The following is a 19630-nucleotide window of genomic DNA, read 5'->3' as shown; positions in this document are numbered from 1 at the left end:
GTTCTGTACGACATCTATTGCACGTCTGTCCGTCCTGGAAGAGGGATCCCTCCTCAGTTGCTCTTCCTGAGGTTTCTACCATTTTTTTCCCCGCGTTTTTGCACGTCTGTCCGTCCTGGAAGAGGGATCCCTCTTCAGTTGCTCTTCCTGAGGTTTCTAACGTTTTTTTTTCCCCGTTAAAGGGTTTTTTTGGGGGAGTTTTTCCTTATCCGCTGTGAGGGTCCCAAGGACAGAGGGATGTCGTATGCTGTAAAGCCCTGTGAGGCAAATTGTGATTTGTGATATTGGGCTTTATAAATAAAATTGATTGATTGATAAAGGTTTAATAGGCCATAGCAGCGCTGGATGCCTTCAAAAATACCAAAACGCTCAATGAACAGAATTGTCTTGTTTTTGCCTGTTTGGAACACACAGTATATGCATTAGGCCTATACGTTGACAAACATTAGGAAATGTACAAGGTTCATTTTGCTCCCAGCATGCTTACAGTACATCAGAGCAAGTCAGTCACTGATCTTCTGCCTCTTTTTCCTTCACCCCCCACCCCCCTCTATTTCCCTCCTCTATTATTCTATCGATCAGCTCACTTTCTTCAGGTCCTGAGGGTGTTTAATGGCTGCCCCCTCCCAAGGTCGTTGGAGTCCTTGCAATCATAGATCCATCATCAACGGAAACCGTCTCATCATGGAAACCCCCTACCTGCAGACTGCGCTCCTTGCCCCCCCCTGTAGAGGGTGTGATTGCTGAGGGAGGGGTAGTGATACTGAGACAAGGTTGTCTGTGAAGATAAAAATCATCCAAACCATGTAGTGTACCTCTCTCCAAGGAGGGGGGAGGGTCTATATTTGAGTCTGATTTATTTTTGATTTATTTCTGTTTATGTAATCTTTAGAACAGATTTGTGTTTGCTTGTTTAAGTAGTGTATGTGGGTGTAGCGTGAGGTGAGGAGAAAGTGACGAAAGGAAGAAAGATAGCAAAAGAAAAGAGATGGTCCTCCACACCACCCCTTACTCCAGTGCCTGTCTGCACTTCTTGGATGGCTTGTCGTGGAGCCTGGTGTTTCCCTGCTACTGGCTCCTGGACCGGCTCCTGGCCTCCTGCGTGGCCACCTCATTGGAAAAGCACCAACGCTCCCAGGACCCCTGCTCCTTCCTTACCTTGTGTGTCCTGATTTCCGCACCCCTTTACCTGCTCCTCCTCCTTGCCTCCTTGCCCTTTGCACTGCTGGGCTTCATCATCTGGGCTCCCCTGCAGGTGGTCCGCCAGCCCTACTTGTACACCTATTGCAGGTTAGTGTGGACCTTGGTGAAGTTTTTTTTTTTTTTTTTCTACTTCTTGTTTTCATGTCATTTAACCAATGACAGATTTAGTAGCTCCATCTCATGCTCCCGGTGTTGCTAGTGCTAGTTTTCTGAAAATTTTGATGTCTTGCTTATTTTGTTACCTATGTATCTGCCGTGGCACCCAGACACACCACAGTGTTTCCCACAGAATGAGAGTGTATGTATGGTTTGGGGTGGTTTTGGTGGGGTCTTTCAAATGCCTGTGTCCCTATCATTCTATGTCCCCTCTCTAAATTGGACTGATTTGTTTTTTGATTGCAAAATCCTTTGATGTCTCTGTCCCACTGAACATACGCAAAGCACAGATAAAAGTTTGTTATCAGAGAAGTTGGTGAAAAATTTCAGCCTCAGACTGGTCATACCCCTAAGGGTGTGCATGTGAGAGTGGAGGCGGAGGCTGCCACTGCCGCTCATGCCCTTAGCAGCCAGTCCGCTCCCACTGTCACTCTAACTCAGAGCGTAGACCCAGTAAGAGTAAGACTCTTACTTGAACGCTTTTGAGCACATTGCTGCAACTTTGGGGTGGCCAAAAGATGTGTGGAGGTTGCTCCTGCAGTGTAAATTAGTGGGAAAAGCCCAGGAAGTGTGCACAAGTCTATTGAAGAGAGTTTGGATTATGATGTTGTTAAAGCCACTGTGATCCTTGCATATGAGTTGGTTCCTGAGGCATATCACCAAAACTTCAGATCCTGTGAAAAATCTGCCAACCAAACCTATGTCGAGTTTGTGAGAGATAAAACTGTCTTATTCAACAAATGGTGCTCAGCAAGCAAAACGGTACACTTTTCACAACTATGGGAGTTGATGTTGCTGTAAGAATTCAAGAGATGTCTTCCCAGAGAAAATTGTTGGGGGATCTTGGCTGGAACTCATTCCAACAGGTGGTTGTGCCCCAGAGATTTCGCCCTCAAGTCCTTTTCAAGTCAATTTCATTTAGGAATTAAAAGACTTACCATTGCATCTTGTGTTACTTCTTTTGGCCAGGTTTATGAGCCGATGTGAAAAAGAACTGTCGCTCCTGCCACGTCTGTCAGGTTAGCGGTAAACTGAACCAGGTGATTCCCCCTGCTCCGCTGCAGCCAATTCCAGTGAAAGCCCTTGTACAGTTTTTCTCCAGTTTTGGTTGCCAATATCCATCCAGACAGACCAAGATTCCAATTTCATGTCAAAATTATTTGCCCAGGTCATTGTCTTCCTGTCCATAACACACCAAAAATCCAGTGCGTTTCATCCTCAGTGTCAGGGCGCACTCGAACGCTTCCATCAAACATTAAAATCCATGCTGAAGAAATACTGTCTCGTGTCAGGGAAACATTGGGATTAAGGGTTACCACTCCTCCTCTTGGCTGCGCGAGAAAGCATGCAGGAATCCACAGGTTTCAGTCCAGCAGAGCTTGTGTTTGGGGACACCATGCACGGTCTTTGCAGTTGGTCAAAGAAAAACATATTTCAGACACCGTTAGCTCTAAATGTGCTCCAAATGTGTTAAGACTGTGTGAGCTCCTTTAGGGAGTGCTTGCATAAAGCGTGTGACAGCCCTCACTGCGCCCTTGTTGCATCACAGAAAAAGATAAAAAGAAATTTGACAAAAAAATCTGTAAAAAGAGAGTTTTGACTCTCTTTCCAATCCCTGGTGCCGCTCTTCAGGCAAAGCTTTGTGGGCTGTATGGTGTGAGGGATAAAGTGAGTGAAACTGACTACGTAGTCGGTACCCCCAATCAAAAAACAAAGTCTCTCATCTCTCGCTGTGGCCTCTGTCATGTCCACTGCTGCGCCAGCTCCTCCTTCTCATTAATTCCATACCTGATATTTTATCATCAGCTAAAGTAAGGCACAATAAGAGATGAATAAATCCCCATTTTTGTGATATTTGCTGCCATCTTAACTGTAAGCGACCCTGGAGGGACAATTCCACCAGGCAAAATTACATGTACCAGCTGCCATAGCTGCCACATGGTTCTGTTTACTGAATGGTCATACCACGCAGGGAATGTTTCAGGAGCATAACGTTTACCTACCTGATTTTGTAGACTTGCAGATTTTGTTGATTTGGATATTTTCCTTGATATTTGTATCAGTAGCCAGTTAAGTGGTTAATTTTTTGTCTGTTTTGTGCTACCCTTGAAGTCCTGTTATGTCTGACATTGATCAAAGATTTGTGTTTTCCTCATAATTAGATTGTATCCATATTTCATATACAGTGCACATTAGCACATAAATTCGCTCTGCTCTGTGCAACATTCCGTGACTCTGTTAATGAAAGAGTCTTGGATGCTTCTGAAATGCACAGCATTACACCTGCTGATATATAGAAAAGTGGCGTCGATCTGCCTGGGCAGCCACTTGGTCACTTGGCAGATTTCTTCTGAGTATACTTTTCTACTTGTCTACCATAAATAATTTTGCTCATTGGTCTGGCTTCTAGCTGCCAGGATCAATCACTCAAAAGTGGCTATCCATCGTTACCACGAACTTTGAAGTACTGAATTCAGCTCTGTTTGATGTGAAACAGCAGCACTCTCTCCCTGTTACTCAGATTTCTTAGTGGCCTACAGTGCAATAAGGGCTTATTAAATGTTATGGGCAGGCCAGCCATTAGGGATTACGGGCAGGCGGACAACATTTTCAAAGGTAGGCCCTTCATCCACACCCAGCATGGGGATCCTTATACATTATTACTAATATTATTACTAATATTAATAATATTAGTAATAATAATAATAATATCCTAATAAGAAGAAGAAGAAGGAGAAGAAGAACTTACTGTGGCCTATATGCTATGCTTTTTAACCCTATGGGCCCGAACGACACACAGTGCGTCCAAATTCACACCTGTTCTTCTCTATGGATTTTCTTCTTTCTTCTTCTTTCTGACGTGCATCACAGTGAGAAGCCACGCATATCACATGAAACAGCGGAACCGTACCTTTCCGACAAAACCAAGCACTTGTCGGTAGTCCAATGTTTTCACAGCGAAAAACAAAGATAAAATTACACTAAAATGATGTATAACAGAGCTTTTATACAGCTCTGCACACACATTACTCTTGGATGGACTACTCGCGAATGCAGGGGTGCACAGAAATGCCACGCATATCACATGAAAGTGCAGGACTAGAGCTTCCCAGTGATACCATACACATCATTGTGCTGTCATCCCATCATGCTATAAATCCAGATAAATTGTCTACAAAATAAAAACCTGATGAATTTCTTTACAACCCATTATACAGATCTTGTTATCAGTCACTTCATATAGTATATATACATATACATATAGTATCTTACCACGTCTCAGACTTGCATGTGTTTCTCCCTGTCTATCCACATTTGTAGTCCGGCTTTCAAGATGCAAATATCTCCATATTGTCCAGTTGACACTCAAACTTTGTATGACAAGACCAGCGCACTTCACCATTGTGCACCCAGACAACTGTAGCCTAATTATGCATGCATGACAGGGCCGTAGTCACCATATACATTGAGGCATTCATTTCATTGATATGAAAATTAATATAAAATACAGGCACATAGAAGGACATGTAATAATGGCAAATCTGGTTAGCCCAGATTGTCCCGAAAAAAAACAAGATATAGCATGTGTATGTAGCCTTTATAATGACTGTGATATGAGCTTAAAAATTACCAGAGGACCTTGGAGTTCACCAGAATTACTCGCGTGCGTCCCTGGAGTTCGCTGAAAAATCACACCTTGGTGGTGAAGTGGCGCACATGACTCATGCTACGGACGGACGGACAGACGAGTCACGTATCTCAGTGCCACTTAAAAACATGTAATACATCTGGCTACATCTTTCCCACATCAAATATCCATGATCGCCCAGACCCGTGCGTAAAAGCGCACACAATTCCGTGTCCTCTTACCGCGGATGCTGTGATTTGATGGACCGGTACTCATTATAGCCCACTCTTGTAAGAGCCAATAATAATANCCCGTGCGTAAAAGCGCACACAATTCCGTGTCCTCTTACCGATGCTGTGATTTGATGGACCGGTACTCATTATAGCCCACTCTTGTAAGAGCCAATAATAATAATAATAATTATAATAATAATAATAATAATAACTTACTGTGGGCATATATGCTATGCTTTTTAATAAAATTACCTTAGGAGTTAGCTGAAAAACAGGTAGTAATGTCAGCCTGAATTACTCGCATGCATCACCGGTGAAAATCGCTGACACGCATGGGAAATACGGCTTCTACAGGCTCGCCATAGCTTACTGTCAGGACTTAGGGACCAGAATTCAGAATGGCGGACCCTTTGGAAATCGGAATGGCGAACCGTCAGAATGGCGACATTTCGCAGTGGCGACCCTTTGGAATGGCGATATTTCGGAGTGGCAACCTGTAACCGCCTTGTGTCCTTTAGTTTAATGACTTCACTGTAACTTTGTACTACGCCTCACTTCTCACCTTAAGCTCTGCCTGTCATACCTGCTACTTCATCACATTTTTTCATCAGGTATTTGTCCATCACCTCTCTGCTCCTGTCATTTTCTTGCTCTTTTTGTACTGAGGTATTCTGACTTAGCTAATCAGGCTGCAGTCCGCCTCACACTTTAACATTAACGGCACTGAGTTCTGAGTATCGCACACCTGACCCTTGTCAGATAAACTGCACTATTTCACAATATCTGTGGAGGGTGGCAGATGGCATGTTGAAATGTGTTTTAATTATAAAATTACCTTTCGTTATCATGTAAATACATATAACTTGCTCAGTCAGTGATTTAAGTCAGTAAGTAAATTGTTGTACTTGATCCCATTTAAGGGTCAAGCATACACCTTTTCATGCACAAGGCAGGGTTTTATACTGCCATGTTTATGTCACATGCAGGCTACTGTAGATCAAGGAGACTGGGGTACAGAGGACTTGTATAAAACAAAGTTTTGTTGTTATTACTGATCACCAGTACAGGTCAACAGAAATCATTTACTCGATTCGAGTTTTTGTTTCTTTTTTTTTTATTTTCTCATATGAAGATAAGGAAACGCCTGCGCACAAGTAGGATGAAAACGCTGTCTTTATTAAAATTCTATAACATGGAATAAGTCTGAAGCTGATATTTGATAACCTTGCACCTACGTGATGTGCATATAATTACTCTCCTTCAATTTATTTTCTCACTGTGTGTGCCACTGAACTGTTTCTAAGCTAATTGACTGCTTGCTTTACCTTCATATTTAGCATACAGACATGAGAGTGGTATTTATCTTCTCAATCAGAAAGTGAATAAATGCATTTCCTTAAACCAAATTATTCTTTTCATACATTATGGGGGGCTATTTGGGTACTTCAGAGCTTCTGTTTGAGTTGATATAGTATTTTATTGCTTCCCTTGTGCAGACCAGACAAATACCAGGCTGAGCAGGGCCAGGCTGGACCAGGGGCTTTTGGCGTTGGGGAATGGAGGCCACAGGGCAGAAGTTTCTGCTTCTGCAGTGCCAATGTATGTCTGCTGCCAGACTCCCTGGCCAGGTTCAACAACCTGTCAGACACACACAGGAGAGCCAGGGAGGTGGGGAAGAGGATCCGCAATGGCGCAAGTCGGCCTCAGATTAAAATCTACATCGACTCACCTACCAACACTTCCATAAGGTAAAGAGATCTTGCTCTTTGACTTTAATCAGCTTTATTCAGCAGTAGTAAAAACCTTGTTATTGTTGTGTATATCAATTAAATACATTTTGAATACCTTATTCACTTTCTTCCTGTTTCATTCATCAGTGCGGCATCCTTCAGCAGCCTTGCCACAGGTTTCCGTCGTACCTCCTCTCTGGACCAGCGTCCAGACCTAACACACACCACCAACGGCCCAGCTGACACTGAAACCGAACCCCTCACCGAGTGCCCTGTTCACCCCTCAGGTGCCACCGACTGCCCTGTTCACCCCTCTGCAGGAGACCAGGGCTCCTCTGACTGCCCCCTCCACCCAAATGGAGCAGACGCAACAGCAGACTGCCCCCTTCACCCTGCAGGGACTAACAGCAGCTCAGACTGTCCTGTTCACAGCTCAGGAGAGGCTCCAGACTGCCCCATGCATTCCACGGGGGCTCAGAGTGGCCAAGGCTATTATGACTGTCCCATGCATGGAGAAGGGACCCAGACAAAAACATCCCCAGACTGTCCACTTCACACCTCAGGGGTTCAAATCAGCATCAGCGCCCCAGAGCCGGACCCACAGGAAGAGGAGGCCGAAACAGGGAACCATCGGCCTGGGGAGCTGGCAGGGGGAGACACAGGAAGCATGACTGCCTCCAGGGAATCCCTCACTCGTTACCATGGTGGTGACGGTGGTGTAGGGATATCCTCCAATAACACTCTCTCTCACGTCCCTCGCACATCAGTCTTTAAACGGCCTGGACGAAAACGCCGCCATGGAGATGAGACATTTGACCACGAGATCTCTGCCTTTTTCCCTGCCAACTTGGATTTCCTGGCTCTGCAAGAAGTTTTTGACCACGGATCGACGACTAGACTGCGGCGACAGTTGCATCGCTACTTCCCCTTTGTGTTGAGTGATGTTGGCCAGTACGGCTGGAAAGGCTGCTGCTCAAGGTTTAAATTCCTGAACAGTGGGCTACTGCTGGCCAGCCGCTACCCTATCCTGGATGCACGGTTCGAGAGCTACCCCAACGGGAAGGGGGAGGACGCACTGGCAGCTAAGGGGGCACTGTTTGCCAAGGTCAGAATTTTTACTCTACTTTCTCTACTTCATAATGCAAAATCCTTGTCATATATAAACAAATAGTTTGACATTTTTTGTTTGCTTTCTTGCCAAGACTTGGATGACAGTATTGATATCCCTCTCATATCCGCTCAATAAGGAACTAGAGGCAGAGGATGATTATCTTAGCTTAGCATAAAAACTGTAAACAAGGAAACAGCTACCCTGGCTCTGTCCCAAACAACTTGTTGAGACAATCTCACACTGACAACAAACATCCAGGAAGTCTCTATGCCCAGCCAACAAATCGTCTAGCACATAACCCTGCTAAAACAACAACTCTACATTTTCAACCTTTTTGTACATACCAAATTAAGCCAGATATAATGAGTTAAGGGGGAAAGTGGTCATTTTTAAAACTTTGGTATTATTCTAGAGGCTGTATAACATAATGGAAAAAATACTGGCACCTCCTCATGTATGTGCATATTGCGAGGGTGTTCCAGGATACCACTTAATAGCATTGTCATCAGGTTCAACCAGGCCCCCAGGAAGTTCGCTGTGCGTCAAAGCCCATTTTCATAGTAGCAAAACAGAGCATCACAACGCACACAAAACAACTCGTTCCACTATCAGGATTTGATCCATTCGGTCTGATAGCATTGGAAAGTCTTGAAGAGCCACAAAATTAAAATAATTTTATCCCTATTCAAGGTAGGGGAGCGCTAAACCAGAAGTTAGCCATTAGGCTGGCAGTGTTAATTTCTTGGCCGCACTCTGCACTCAGCCTCTGTAAGTCTCTGGTGTGCTTGCTCTGTGGGCCGCATAGTGCAGAAGTAGTGGCAGTCATCCTCAGATCATTCGGGTCATTATGTGGCACTTAAACCATTTTGGCTTCGTGTGCCACTGGGTAACTTTCATAGGAATAAACAGGGCCATGCGTTAAATGCTGTATCCAGTTGTCTTAGTACATCCTTTGGTTCAACAGTAACTGCCTGTCAGTGGTGATATGAATGGAGTATAGAATTTCAACAATATTAAATAAACATACTGTTACTTTCTGAATCCATTTAACAATAACAGTTATTAGACATGGAAACTGTGTCATGCCTTTCTGACTTCTTTTATCTTCCAGTAGTTATGATTTAAGCAAGCGCTGTCCATTGGAACAGAGAAATCCTGGACAGGATTTAAGGGCATGTTGAGACAGTCATCCTACTCAGTCAAAGCATATTTTGTGTTTGGTAGCTAGCTAGTTAGTTAAATGAAAACCGGTCAAGTTAGTCACCACCGCTTGGATTTTGACGGTATAGGTGCTTAGAGCGGTCAAAAAATACAAAATGGGCAATAACTTATAACATTTGATGTACCAAGTAAAACATGTAATATTGCACATTTTCTGAAATCCAATTAAAATAAAATGTGAAGTTTCAAATTGCATCTGTGCCTTAATACCAGGAACAGACAAGCATCAAATCCAAGCAGCGGCTGGCTTTTTTATGACCAAGCACAGATGTGAATAATAGAGAAATTATACTGATAAAGACTTGGAACGGTAAATGAAATCAGAATTTATGAAAAAATAACAAACAACAAAACCACAACAAGAAGGTAAAAGGACTCTGCGATTCCAATGATATTTACGACATTACAACTAGCTAGCTGTCACAACATGCCCTGAAATCCTGTCGTGGATTCCTTCCAATGGACAGCACTTGCATAAATTATAATTACTAGAAGACAAAAGAAGTCAGGAAGGTATAACACAATTACCCTGTCTGATAGGCTAAGTGTTAATTGTTAACACAAAGTAGATATATTGCAAATGTTGAAAGTCTACACTCCATTCATATTGCCACAAGCAGGCAGTTAGTATTTACAGTGATGAAGCTGCTACCTAGGTTTTCCCAGCGTGCACTCACAAAGTGTGCATACATAAGCAGGTTGCAGTATTTTGTACATCATGTTACATAGCCCCAAGAATAATATCAATGTTTCAAAAATGTCCACAGATCCCCTATAATGTTTTGGGGGTTTTTTAAACCTATGGACAGAGCCAGGCCAGTAGTTTCCCATGCTTCTAAGCCTTATGCTAAGCTAAGCTAGCCATCTGCAGAATCCAGGCTCATATTGCAAGAAAACAATTTAGTGCATTTCCCAAAATGTTGACATATTCCTTTAAAGAATGACTACTACATAATCAGTAAAGCAATAAATTATTTTTTTCCCCTGCAAGTACACATAGGTCAACGTTTTGTCATAGTATGGTTCATATGATATCCTATGAAGAATGCATGCACAACAGTTCATATAGGCTATCCTATGGATTTGATCAGAATCAGAAATACTTTATTGATCCCTGAGGGGAAATTATTTATGTTACAGGTGCTCCTTGCAAGAGAGGAAAGATACGTGAAAATATAAGAAATTTAAACAATAGTAAAATTTCTTTTATTTTTTGCGCCCCACAAATGATGTTACGTCCTTTATGTAAAGTTATGTAATTAATATAAAGTTACAGAGGTCAGGTTTAGGCAATAAAGGTTACTGTGGCTAGGTAACATGGTGAGGAAGTACCTTAAAATGACTCAAAGTTCACATGGATCCAAAAAAGCAATTCCAGGGGAAAGTCCCAGGCGAAAGTATGTTTTTTTGTGACCCATCCACCCCCCTGACCTACCTCCTTACAAGTGCCCGGGACTGCTTCCTTGTTTAATGCCATCAGCGCATTGGTCATGTGATCACAGCCTTTCAAAATACGAGGGATATGTATGCATTTGGCTGCACTGCTTTTCATAGCAAAACATACAAAAAAATTGTCACAATAGCATGCATAGGTGCCCTAAAGTAATATGTTCAATCAAATTCTACCATGACAAAATGTGACTGCTCCAACAACTTCTGTAAAAGGTGTTGAAACAGACAGCCTTTTTGTCGTTCTGCTGTGGTTTCACAAATTAGTTTCAGAGTTGCTGAGAGGTCAGTGCAGAGACCAGCTCAACAAATGCCATAACTAATATCCCAGTCTATATTTAGACAGCCAGCTTTTGGAATGTGGGACAATGATTTTGAGTCAAAAGAATTAGACAACATGAATTTTCTCCTCACTGTTTTCTAGGGGTGGGGGAAAAATCGATTCTTAGATGCATCGCAATGCGGACGTGAACAATTTGGCATCGATTCACAAATGTCAATCATTGATTATGTAAATGTTTGCTCATAATATGATGCTGATGGAACAAAAGAGGCAAGACTCAACTGCGAAGTCAGTGTAGCACCAGGACAGTCTACAGTACAGACGAGCCTAAGTTAACGTGTAAGTTCATCCTTACAAAAGACACCAGTTGCAGCGGCAAACATGAGGTATATTGTAAATACTTACCTACGCCATCAACCAGAGACTAAAATAATGAGAGAAGCAGCTATCAGCATGTAAACCAGCTGACCAACACATGCTGCAGCATTTACCAAATAAAAACACCTCTGTGGTGAAGAAAATAACTTTCTGCTCAGTCTGTTTTACCTTAAAAATCCAATGCCAGGCCTGCCCAGTTTCCTGGCTTTCACCAGCGCTAACGGAAAGAGAGGCTGCTCGCAGCTCCTCTGCTGGCATTACGTAAATAACAACACAGCGGCCCCCTCATGTTTTTCTTATACACACAGGAGGCTGTAAGGTGCTTTCAGCTTAATTAATTAATTCATAAATGCAGTTAACTTTTTTTAATAAAAAGGATGCGGACCATATATCATTGAATAGAATGTGAAATGCATACCGTTTCTGGGGAAATATTACAGTAGGCTATGTAAACACTGGAGCCTACGCGTGTGTATATCCCATATGTTATGTAAGGCAGATACCTATTTAAGGCAGTAGAAGGCGCTGTTGCGCTGTCTATTTTGCAAAAAAAAAAATGTAGCATTTCTCACTGTTGGTGCCTGGCAGGACGCTGTCGTTTTAAGAATTGCTTTCGTTTAGGGACGCCATGTTCAGATTGTTAATTGTATCTCACGCTGTAAGTATGAGGATGAGATTCCCGCAGCAGGGATTGCACTTAATGTTTTTTTTTTTGTTTTTTTTTGAGAAATAAAACTGTGGTTATATCCCACAATGGACAAGCAATGGCATCTGGAGATGTATACAATCCATCTGGCACCCCTTGGTTCAAAAGTGAGGGTATGGAGGCAGGTTGAAGGGGAAAGGGACCTGAACAAGAGCCACACTGTATGCAAGTAAAATAATGTGTTTATTTAATTATGGATCACCTGAAATACAATATGCTATAGCCTATTTAAAAAAGAGAGAAAAATAAATCATGTGTTGAAATCAAATATTTTGATGCATTGTGATGCATCAATACTCGTTTTATTATCGAAGCATTACTCTCTGAATCGTAATCGAATCAAATCTAGTGGTGCCTGGAGATTCCCACACCTACTGGAGTAGTTTTTGAGATTTTGTCTTCCTATTCACATTGCGGTTGTAATAAGGAAAATATCTTTTTTTGTAGATTTATTTCAAACTGAGCTGAATCAGATGTAAATGTCACCGTGGACCTAACTTTCTGCTTTTCTTGCAGCAGAAATGTGTTTCAGCTCTAATCACTGCTAGGTGCTGTATGAGCTGAAAGCTAATCGTGTCATCTCTGATGCCAGTATCTGTAACTTTCCTCAAGGTGGTAATTTAATCTGCCCAATAAGTCTATTTATACCAAATTAGCCTATTATACATTTGTGAAAGAGAGTGTGATGTGAATCGAGAAGGTGAAAGAGGGACAGATAGTCAGAGTTGAAATGATCTGCCAGCTGTCAGCATTAATTACCGTACTATGGCTAAGTCTTCATATTGCAAAACACGTTCTTCCTACTGCAAGAACAAAAAGCTTTTTTTTTTTTTGCTCTCATGTTACACAGATCAAATTTTTTCAGGGTAGTGTGGACACAGAAATCTGATTTTTTTTTTTCAATCAGATATGCAGTCATAAATCTGATACATACCCAATCACCGACCATGAACGGTCATATTGGAGGTTATGTGTGCTTTTTCCATACAGTCATTGTTTTTTCACATCATACTTCATTGCACAGCTGCAAATCACTCACCATACAGTGTTAGAGAAGTCCATTGAAACCACTGAAGGCTGCTGCGTTAGGCTGCCCTAGTCGCTAGCCAATGGAGCCCAAATGTCAGATGCTTTCTGATCAGGCAGCCCATTCTCATTCCAGAGTCGTCTAATACCGTCACTTTGCAAGTGATTTAGGCGTCAGACACAGATGCCAAAGGCCACCTTTTGCAGAAGTATGATACTACGCCGGCTGGCATCAGTTTGTAACATGGCCAGACGAAATCCTTTGCAGAGTTATGATACACCACTGGTCGGCCGGACAGCATCTGTGATGGAAGCATGATATAATGTGACAACTTGGGATGTAAACATGTTGAATGAGAACAGCTTGCCTACATGCTGTTATCCTCAGGTGTCAACAAAGACATTGGACTGTAGCTTTTGACATATGAAGTTTGGAGGAACTGTTCTTCTATGAAACCCTCCACATCACGGCCTCACCACTCTTGGCTCCTCCTGCACCCACTGAACTACCAGCATTAGCTGCTAATGGAGCTATAGCTTTTGCGTTCCTTTGTCATCTCACCATCATGCCATTGTTCTGACGGCTCTTAATCCTGAGGCCTTAGTCCAAACAATGCCCCATTTCACAACAGCTCAATATCCCGAAAACAAATGAAGGTCTGATGATGTCACTCTGTATAATTATTAGCCATTGGAGAGACAGCCCTTCAGAGCAATGGGCAGTCCCCTCCTTAACATAAAAGCAATTGTCATCCAATCTCCTTAGCATATCACTGGGGACATGAACATTTGTGCCACTATGCCATTCATTTTTTCCCAAATGCCTGTTTCATAAATGTGACACTTTTTGTTGATATTCCATTCCACATCTCCCACTGTGTGGAAAGAGCATTCCATGTTGCTGAGAAGTTAGCATAATTCCACATATGTGCTTATATATCATATTGAAAACACAGTGATGATAAACACAATAACATGGTTTATAGGATTATTTGCAGCTGAAAATTTAAGTTTACTGCTTACATTCATCAGACGTAATTATATTTTTGACATTTGGATAGATGTTTAGAAGTAATTATTCAGATGCAACACAGACCAAAAGACTGTTGTGGACAAGATGTTCCCTTGCATTAAAGGAGCAATATGTAAGAAATCTAAAGCAAATAGTCATAAAATCATCCTAATATGTCACAGACACTAAGGAATAATGTTCATATAACATACTGATCTCACCGACAACAATAGTACAACCAGAATATTTGCATTTAAAAAAAATTTTTACAGTCTGCAAATCATGTTTATGTTTTGAATTTGTGTTTTGGCCTGTTGCGCCACCCACCGCCGTCTACCAGTCACGCAGTCAGTAGAGTCTCAGCATCAGTTACAGTTACGACTGATCTACAATGGCTGACGGTGCGACTAAACCCAAACGACCTCGATATGATTCCCAAAATCCCCAAGACAAAACTCGAGGCAAAGCGAGGGTCTATATAGGAGATGCTTTTGAATGGTGGAGACGGTTGTCTATATAGGAGATGCTTTTGAATGGTGGAGACGGTTGAAAGCAGAGAAGAATTTGAAATCAGATGTCGAAGTGGCTACTCTTCTCCTCGACAGGTAAGCTTTAGCCAAAGTTGGCTAACTAGCATCATAGCTAGACGGGGATGGACATTTCGAATACTTTTAACTGTTATTCATTTTCGATCATACATTGTAGCCCATGTGCAGGTGGGTCATCGACCCAACTGATTTTTTTGAAAAACAAACGTTAAATGCTATGTACATAGCATTAGCAGCCAGCTCCTCCTCCGCCGTATCCCGGCAGCAGCGTTAGCAGCAGAGAAGCCGGACTTGCTCGAACGGTCCGGTGGAAAACCGAAGATCAAATCAGTCTCCAGCATGCCGCTGTCCAGCAACCTCGAATCTGTAGGGGAGGGGGGCGGACACGACTCGCGACAGTATTTTGAATTTGAGTGCAGTAACCGTTTTGGCCACATTCTTTTTGAATTTGAGTGCAGTAACCGTTTTGGCCACATTCTTACATACGGCGCCTTTAACTGTCCCCTCCCACATTCTCCATTCTATTATGTATTTTCACTGGTCTTCAACTCAAGGTGATTGGGCCTCCCAAAATTCAATTAAGTCAGTCAAAGAATGGCAGAACGGCATGTCATTCAATGAATCAATTTTATTTCTAAAGCCCAATATCACAAATCACGATTTGCCTGAGAGGGCTTTACAGCATACGACCAGGGGCGCCTCCAGAAATTTTTCATAGTTGTGGCCAGATGGGGCCACTTAAAATCTTGGGGTGGCACACCAAAACTAAAAGCCATAATTTCAGGATTTTATTATACTGTTGTAGTATATAGGTTAGTAAAAAACTATCAGAAAATGGATAAAAACTCTTCAATAAAAATTCAGATACAAATTCAGAATACGGGCCAGGAGCCCAGTACACTATAACAAATAAAAGACTAAGAGCAAGGCTTTCAAAGGAATTATAATCTAGTTTAGGTTTAGGGCTTCTGTCACAGAAGAGGTTTTCATTTTTATTGTTATTAGGTTGTTATGCACAACTCCTCTTTGTTTAATTTTAGATTTAGATCATTTAGGTGGTCGGGAGACAGACACCGTTTGTATAAAACTATGGGTGGGTAACTGCAGTAAAAGCTCAGAGAAGCGTGTAGGACTGCCAATCTGATTCCTGGTCTCAACTCTGGGTTGTCAGGGTTTTGAATTACTAATAAACGTGGCCAGGTTTCTTGATATGAGAGCAGCTCTATCCAAAGTGGGATGAATGCCGTCTCTCCTAATGAGACCAGGTTTTCCCCGGAAAGTTTGCCAACGATTAACAAAACCCACATCGTTTGCTGGACACCACCTGGACAGCCAGCGATTAAATGATGACTAGCGGCTAAACATCTCATCAGTGGTCAGATTTGGGAGGGGCCCGACATAGTTTTGGCATATTCACACACCGTAACATTAATTTTTGTGACCTCCAATTGGCCTAACCGGGTGTCATTGCCACCGACGTGAATAACAATCTTATTAAATCTAAGTTTAGCCTTAGCCAGCCAATTTGACTCAATGTCGCCTGCTCTGGCCCCAGGGATACATTTGACTATGGCCACTGGTGTTGCTAACTTCACGTTTCTCAAAATAGAGCTGCCAATGATCAGAGTTTTCTCCTCAGCGGGTGTGTCGCTGAGTAGGGAAAAACGGTTGGAAACATGAACAGGCTGGTGGTGAACCGTGGGCTTCGGCTTGGTACTACGCTTCTCCCGGCTGCACGGGGGTTACCGGGGGACTGCTAGCAGAGGCTATGCTATGTGGCTCCGCACTGGCTACAGGAGGCTGGCTAATTACCGCAGCTACCGAGTGATTTTCCATGGTGCAATTCACTTCCAATTCACTAAGCCTCGCCTCCAACGCAGCAAATAAACTACACTTGTTACATTTACCACTGTCGCTAAAGGAGGCAGAGGCATAACTGAACATCTGGCACACCGAGCAAGAAAGAGCAGGAGAAGGAGAAGCCATCGCTAAGTGTTAAGCTAATGTAGCTAACAAGGCTAATAACGTGCAAACAACAGCTAAGATTAAAAAGAAAGTCGTTAGAAAGAGGAGAGCTATAAGTGCTTAAACAGAACTAGTGTGGGTGAAGTAGATGTTAAGCAACTGAAGTGAGGAAAAACAGAAAACAAGCTGATAGGAGTTCGCTAGAGCAGCAAAGGGACGCTCTCACAGAAACACCGGAAATGACACAACACGCTGATCACGTATGTCAGCATGTCCAGCAAAAGCTCAAAATAATCTACACCAGATCTTGAACAGATCGGGGTTTTTGGTACAGACTAGGCAGCAACACTGCTGTTTACAAAATTCACTGCGTTAACCATCTTAAGGCTCATTTACTCCTTTTTGTTTGAAAATAGATTTGCTTCAAACGTAAATATCACTGCCCTCATACTTCCATGTGTCCTTTATGATGGCATAGATACAGCAAATAGATGACAAGAGAGGGCGAAGTCAAGTTTTGACACCAACAAATGAGACAGCAATGGAGGAGGTTGTAATATTGTACCTATAAACAGAGGCACCATTGTAGACAGCAGTGATCTGTGCAGCCATTTTACACATCCTGACATGGACAGAGAATTCTTTTCACTTTATTACCAATTCATTCCATTCCGCCATTATTTGAATTTCTTTGTTGTCTCCTACATTTGGATCTTGCTTGGACTATGCTACACTGATTCCATGATCTCTGGTGGTACTGCTTTGTTTTGTCTGTACCTGTAAGCTTTCAGAAAACATGCACAAATACAAATGAAATGAATGCAGAGTACGGACAGAAGGCTCTGAGCGTGCCCATCTCCATTTGTAATGTTGAGCATAAATGAGCCCTTAGTTCTGTGTGTTAGCATGCTAACATATGCTAATCAGCACAAAACACTGAAATACAGCTGAGGGTGATGGGCATGCCATTAGTTTTGTGGAAGTATTTGTTGTTCCAGTGGTGACCGTCTTTATACTTGGGAACACTGAAAATATCATAAAAGTATAATTTGTGGAGTTTTTCCTGCCGCTCCGCCTCCTATCAGTGGGACATTCTGTTAAGTTTCCTGTGCAATGTGCAATGAATCAGTGATAAAGTGAGAAGCGGATGTGTGTGTGTGTGTGTGTGTGTGTGTGTGTGTGTGTGTGTGTGTGTGTGTGCGCGCGCACGCATGTGTGCCACATTATGAGTGTTGACAGTCTGCAAGTTCATTTATCAGCCACGCACTGTGACTGTCAGGATCTGAGTCTGGATGGGATCCAGTTCCTGCTTGGACAGATTGGCTTTATGTGACCTGATGCTGATGACAAGTACCTGTATGTGTGAGTAAATCTATTTGTTTGTGGCCATACATGCCCTTACGTGTATCAGCTCTAATAAAGACACACTCCATCACAGCTTGCATGCTGACAGTCTCATCCTGTTTGCACTGCTACCTGCTGACTGTCACTGCAGCTTACAAGCTGGTCTCACTTCCCTGTCTCACCACCTTCTTGCATATGAGGGCATTTTAGGTCCCCCTGACAAGCTGGCTGTCAGCAAGCTGGCAGGTACATGTCTCAGTGCAAGCTGCTTATATTCCCAACCAACAGAGAAGGAAAGCAAATAATATAATACAAGGTAATTCTCCTTAAGCAGTATTTATACTTCTGCGTCAAATCGACAGCGTACCCTCAGCATAGGCTGAGCATAGATGTGAACCCTATTGCATAGCCTGACTTGAGCCTGAGATGCACCTGCTCAAAAATGTAACCGCACTTCTTGGCGATGCAAACCTCTTGTTTATTTTATAAGACAATAAAGTCCCCACAAAACAGCATTTTAAGTCCTGTGTGTGATTTATGTGTGATTTATCCGGACTATATGCTAGTTGCTAGGCTAATGCATTGTAAAATGTCATAGGCTTGTGCTAACAATAACATGTTGTATTTGTGGGGAAAAGGTAATTAATGTTAGACAGTTGTTCTTGGCGAACCTTGTCAGTTGTAACTGATGAATTTTATAACGTTACCTTTGTTGAATGTTGCTGTTGTCCCTGGCTTCATATGAGGAGAGAAAAAATCCACTAGCTGCTAGGCTAATTTACACATTGTAAAATGTCATAGGCTTGTGCTAATAATGTTAGCATGCTGTATTGTGGGAAAAATGTGTTTAGTATGAGACAGTTGTTTTGTTGGTGAACCTTGTGAGTTGTAATTCTGACAAATTTTAATACATTACCTTTGTTAAATGTTGCTGTTCTCCTTGGCTTCATATGAGGAGAGGAAAAATTCTGCTAGCTGCTAGGCTAATTTACACAATGTAATATGCCACAAGCTTGTGCTAATAACATTAGCATGTTGAGTTTATGGGGAAAATGTGTCCAGCAAAAGAAAAATGTTTTGTCTGTGCAAATTATAGTGAAGCCAATTTGTGTATTTGTGTTTGAAATTGTCGCTATTAAGCCACGTTAAATGTGTGTTTTGGGTGTGTTTGAATTGGTCAAACTTTACAGCACTTCACAGAAACCCCACCACCAAATTGTGTTTTGGAGGTGTATCTGCAGAATGACAAGTATAAATGCTCCCAACACCGTCGGCCACATACATAGGCTACTGTTTAGACTCTGCATAGAGCTGACAGACAATTAGAAATCTGCCTAACTTGCCTAAATTTGAGTATTTCTGTCAATTCTAGTACATTGAGAGCAAGTCTACTGGAGTCAAATTCAATTTCAATTTCAATTTTAATTTTATTTATAAAGCCCAATATCACAAATCACAATTTGCCTCACAGGGCTTTACAGCATACGACATCCCTCTGTCCTTATGACCCTTGCAGCGGATAAGGAAAAACTCCCCAAAAAACCCCTTTAACGGGGAAAAAAACGGTAGAAACCTCAGGAAGAGCAACTGAGGAGGGATCCCTCTTCCAGGACGGACAGACGTGCAATAGATGTCGT

General features: G+C 42.3%; 1 protein-coding gene across 1 annotated transcript in view; it reads left to right on the top strand.

Moving 5' to 3' along the window:
• The first annotated feature begins 580 nt into the window (after positions 1-580).
• The window catches only part of smpd3 (sphingomyelin phosphodiesterase 3), a 64124-nt gene continuing 45074 nt past the window's right edge, over positions 581-19630 (top strand). Inside the window, exons 1-3 of the mRNA XM_050072227.1 lie at positions 581-1290; positions 6717-6968; positions 7098-8055. Coding sequence (XP_049928184.1) covers positions 989-1290; positions 6717-6968; positions 7098-8055 — 1512 coding nt within the window. The 5' untranslated portion in view covers positions 581-988. The remainder of the gene's footprint in view (positions 1291-6716; positions 6969-7097; positions 8056-19630) is intronic.

Source organism: Epinephelus moara, chromosome 20 (assembly GCF_006386435.1).
Source record: "Epinephelus moara isolate mb chromosome 20, YSFRI_EMoa_1.0, whole genome shotgun sequence".
In the NCBI taxonomy this organism is placed as follows: domain Eukaryota; kingdom Metazoa; phylum Chordata; class Actinopteri; order Perciformes; family Serranidae; genus Epinephelus; species Epinephelus moara.
Note: the sequence above shows the minus strand (reverse complement) of the source record. Positions and strands in the feature narration are given on the sequence as shown.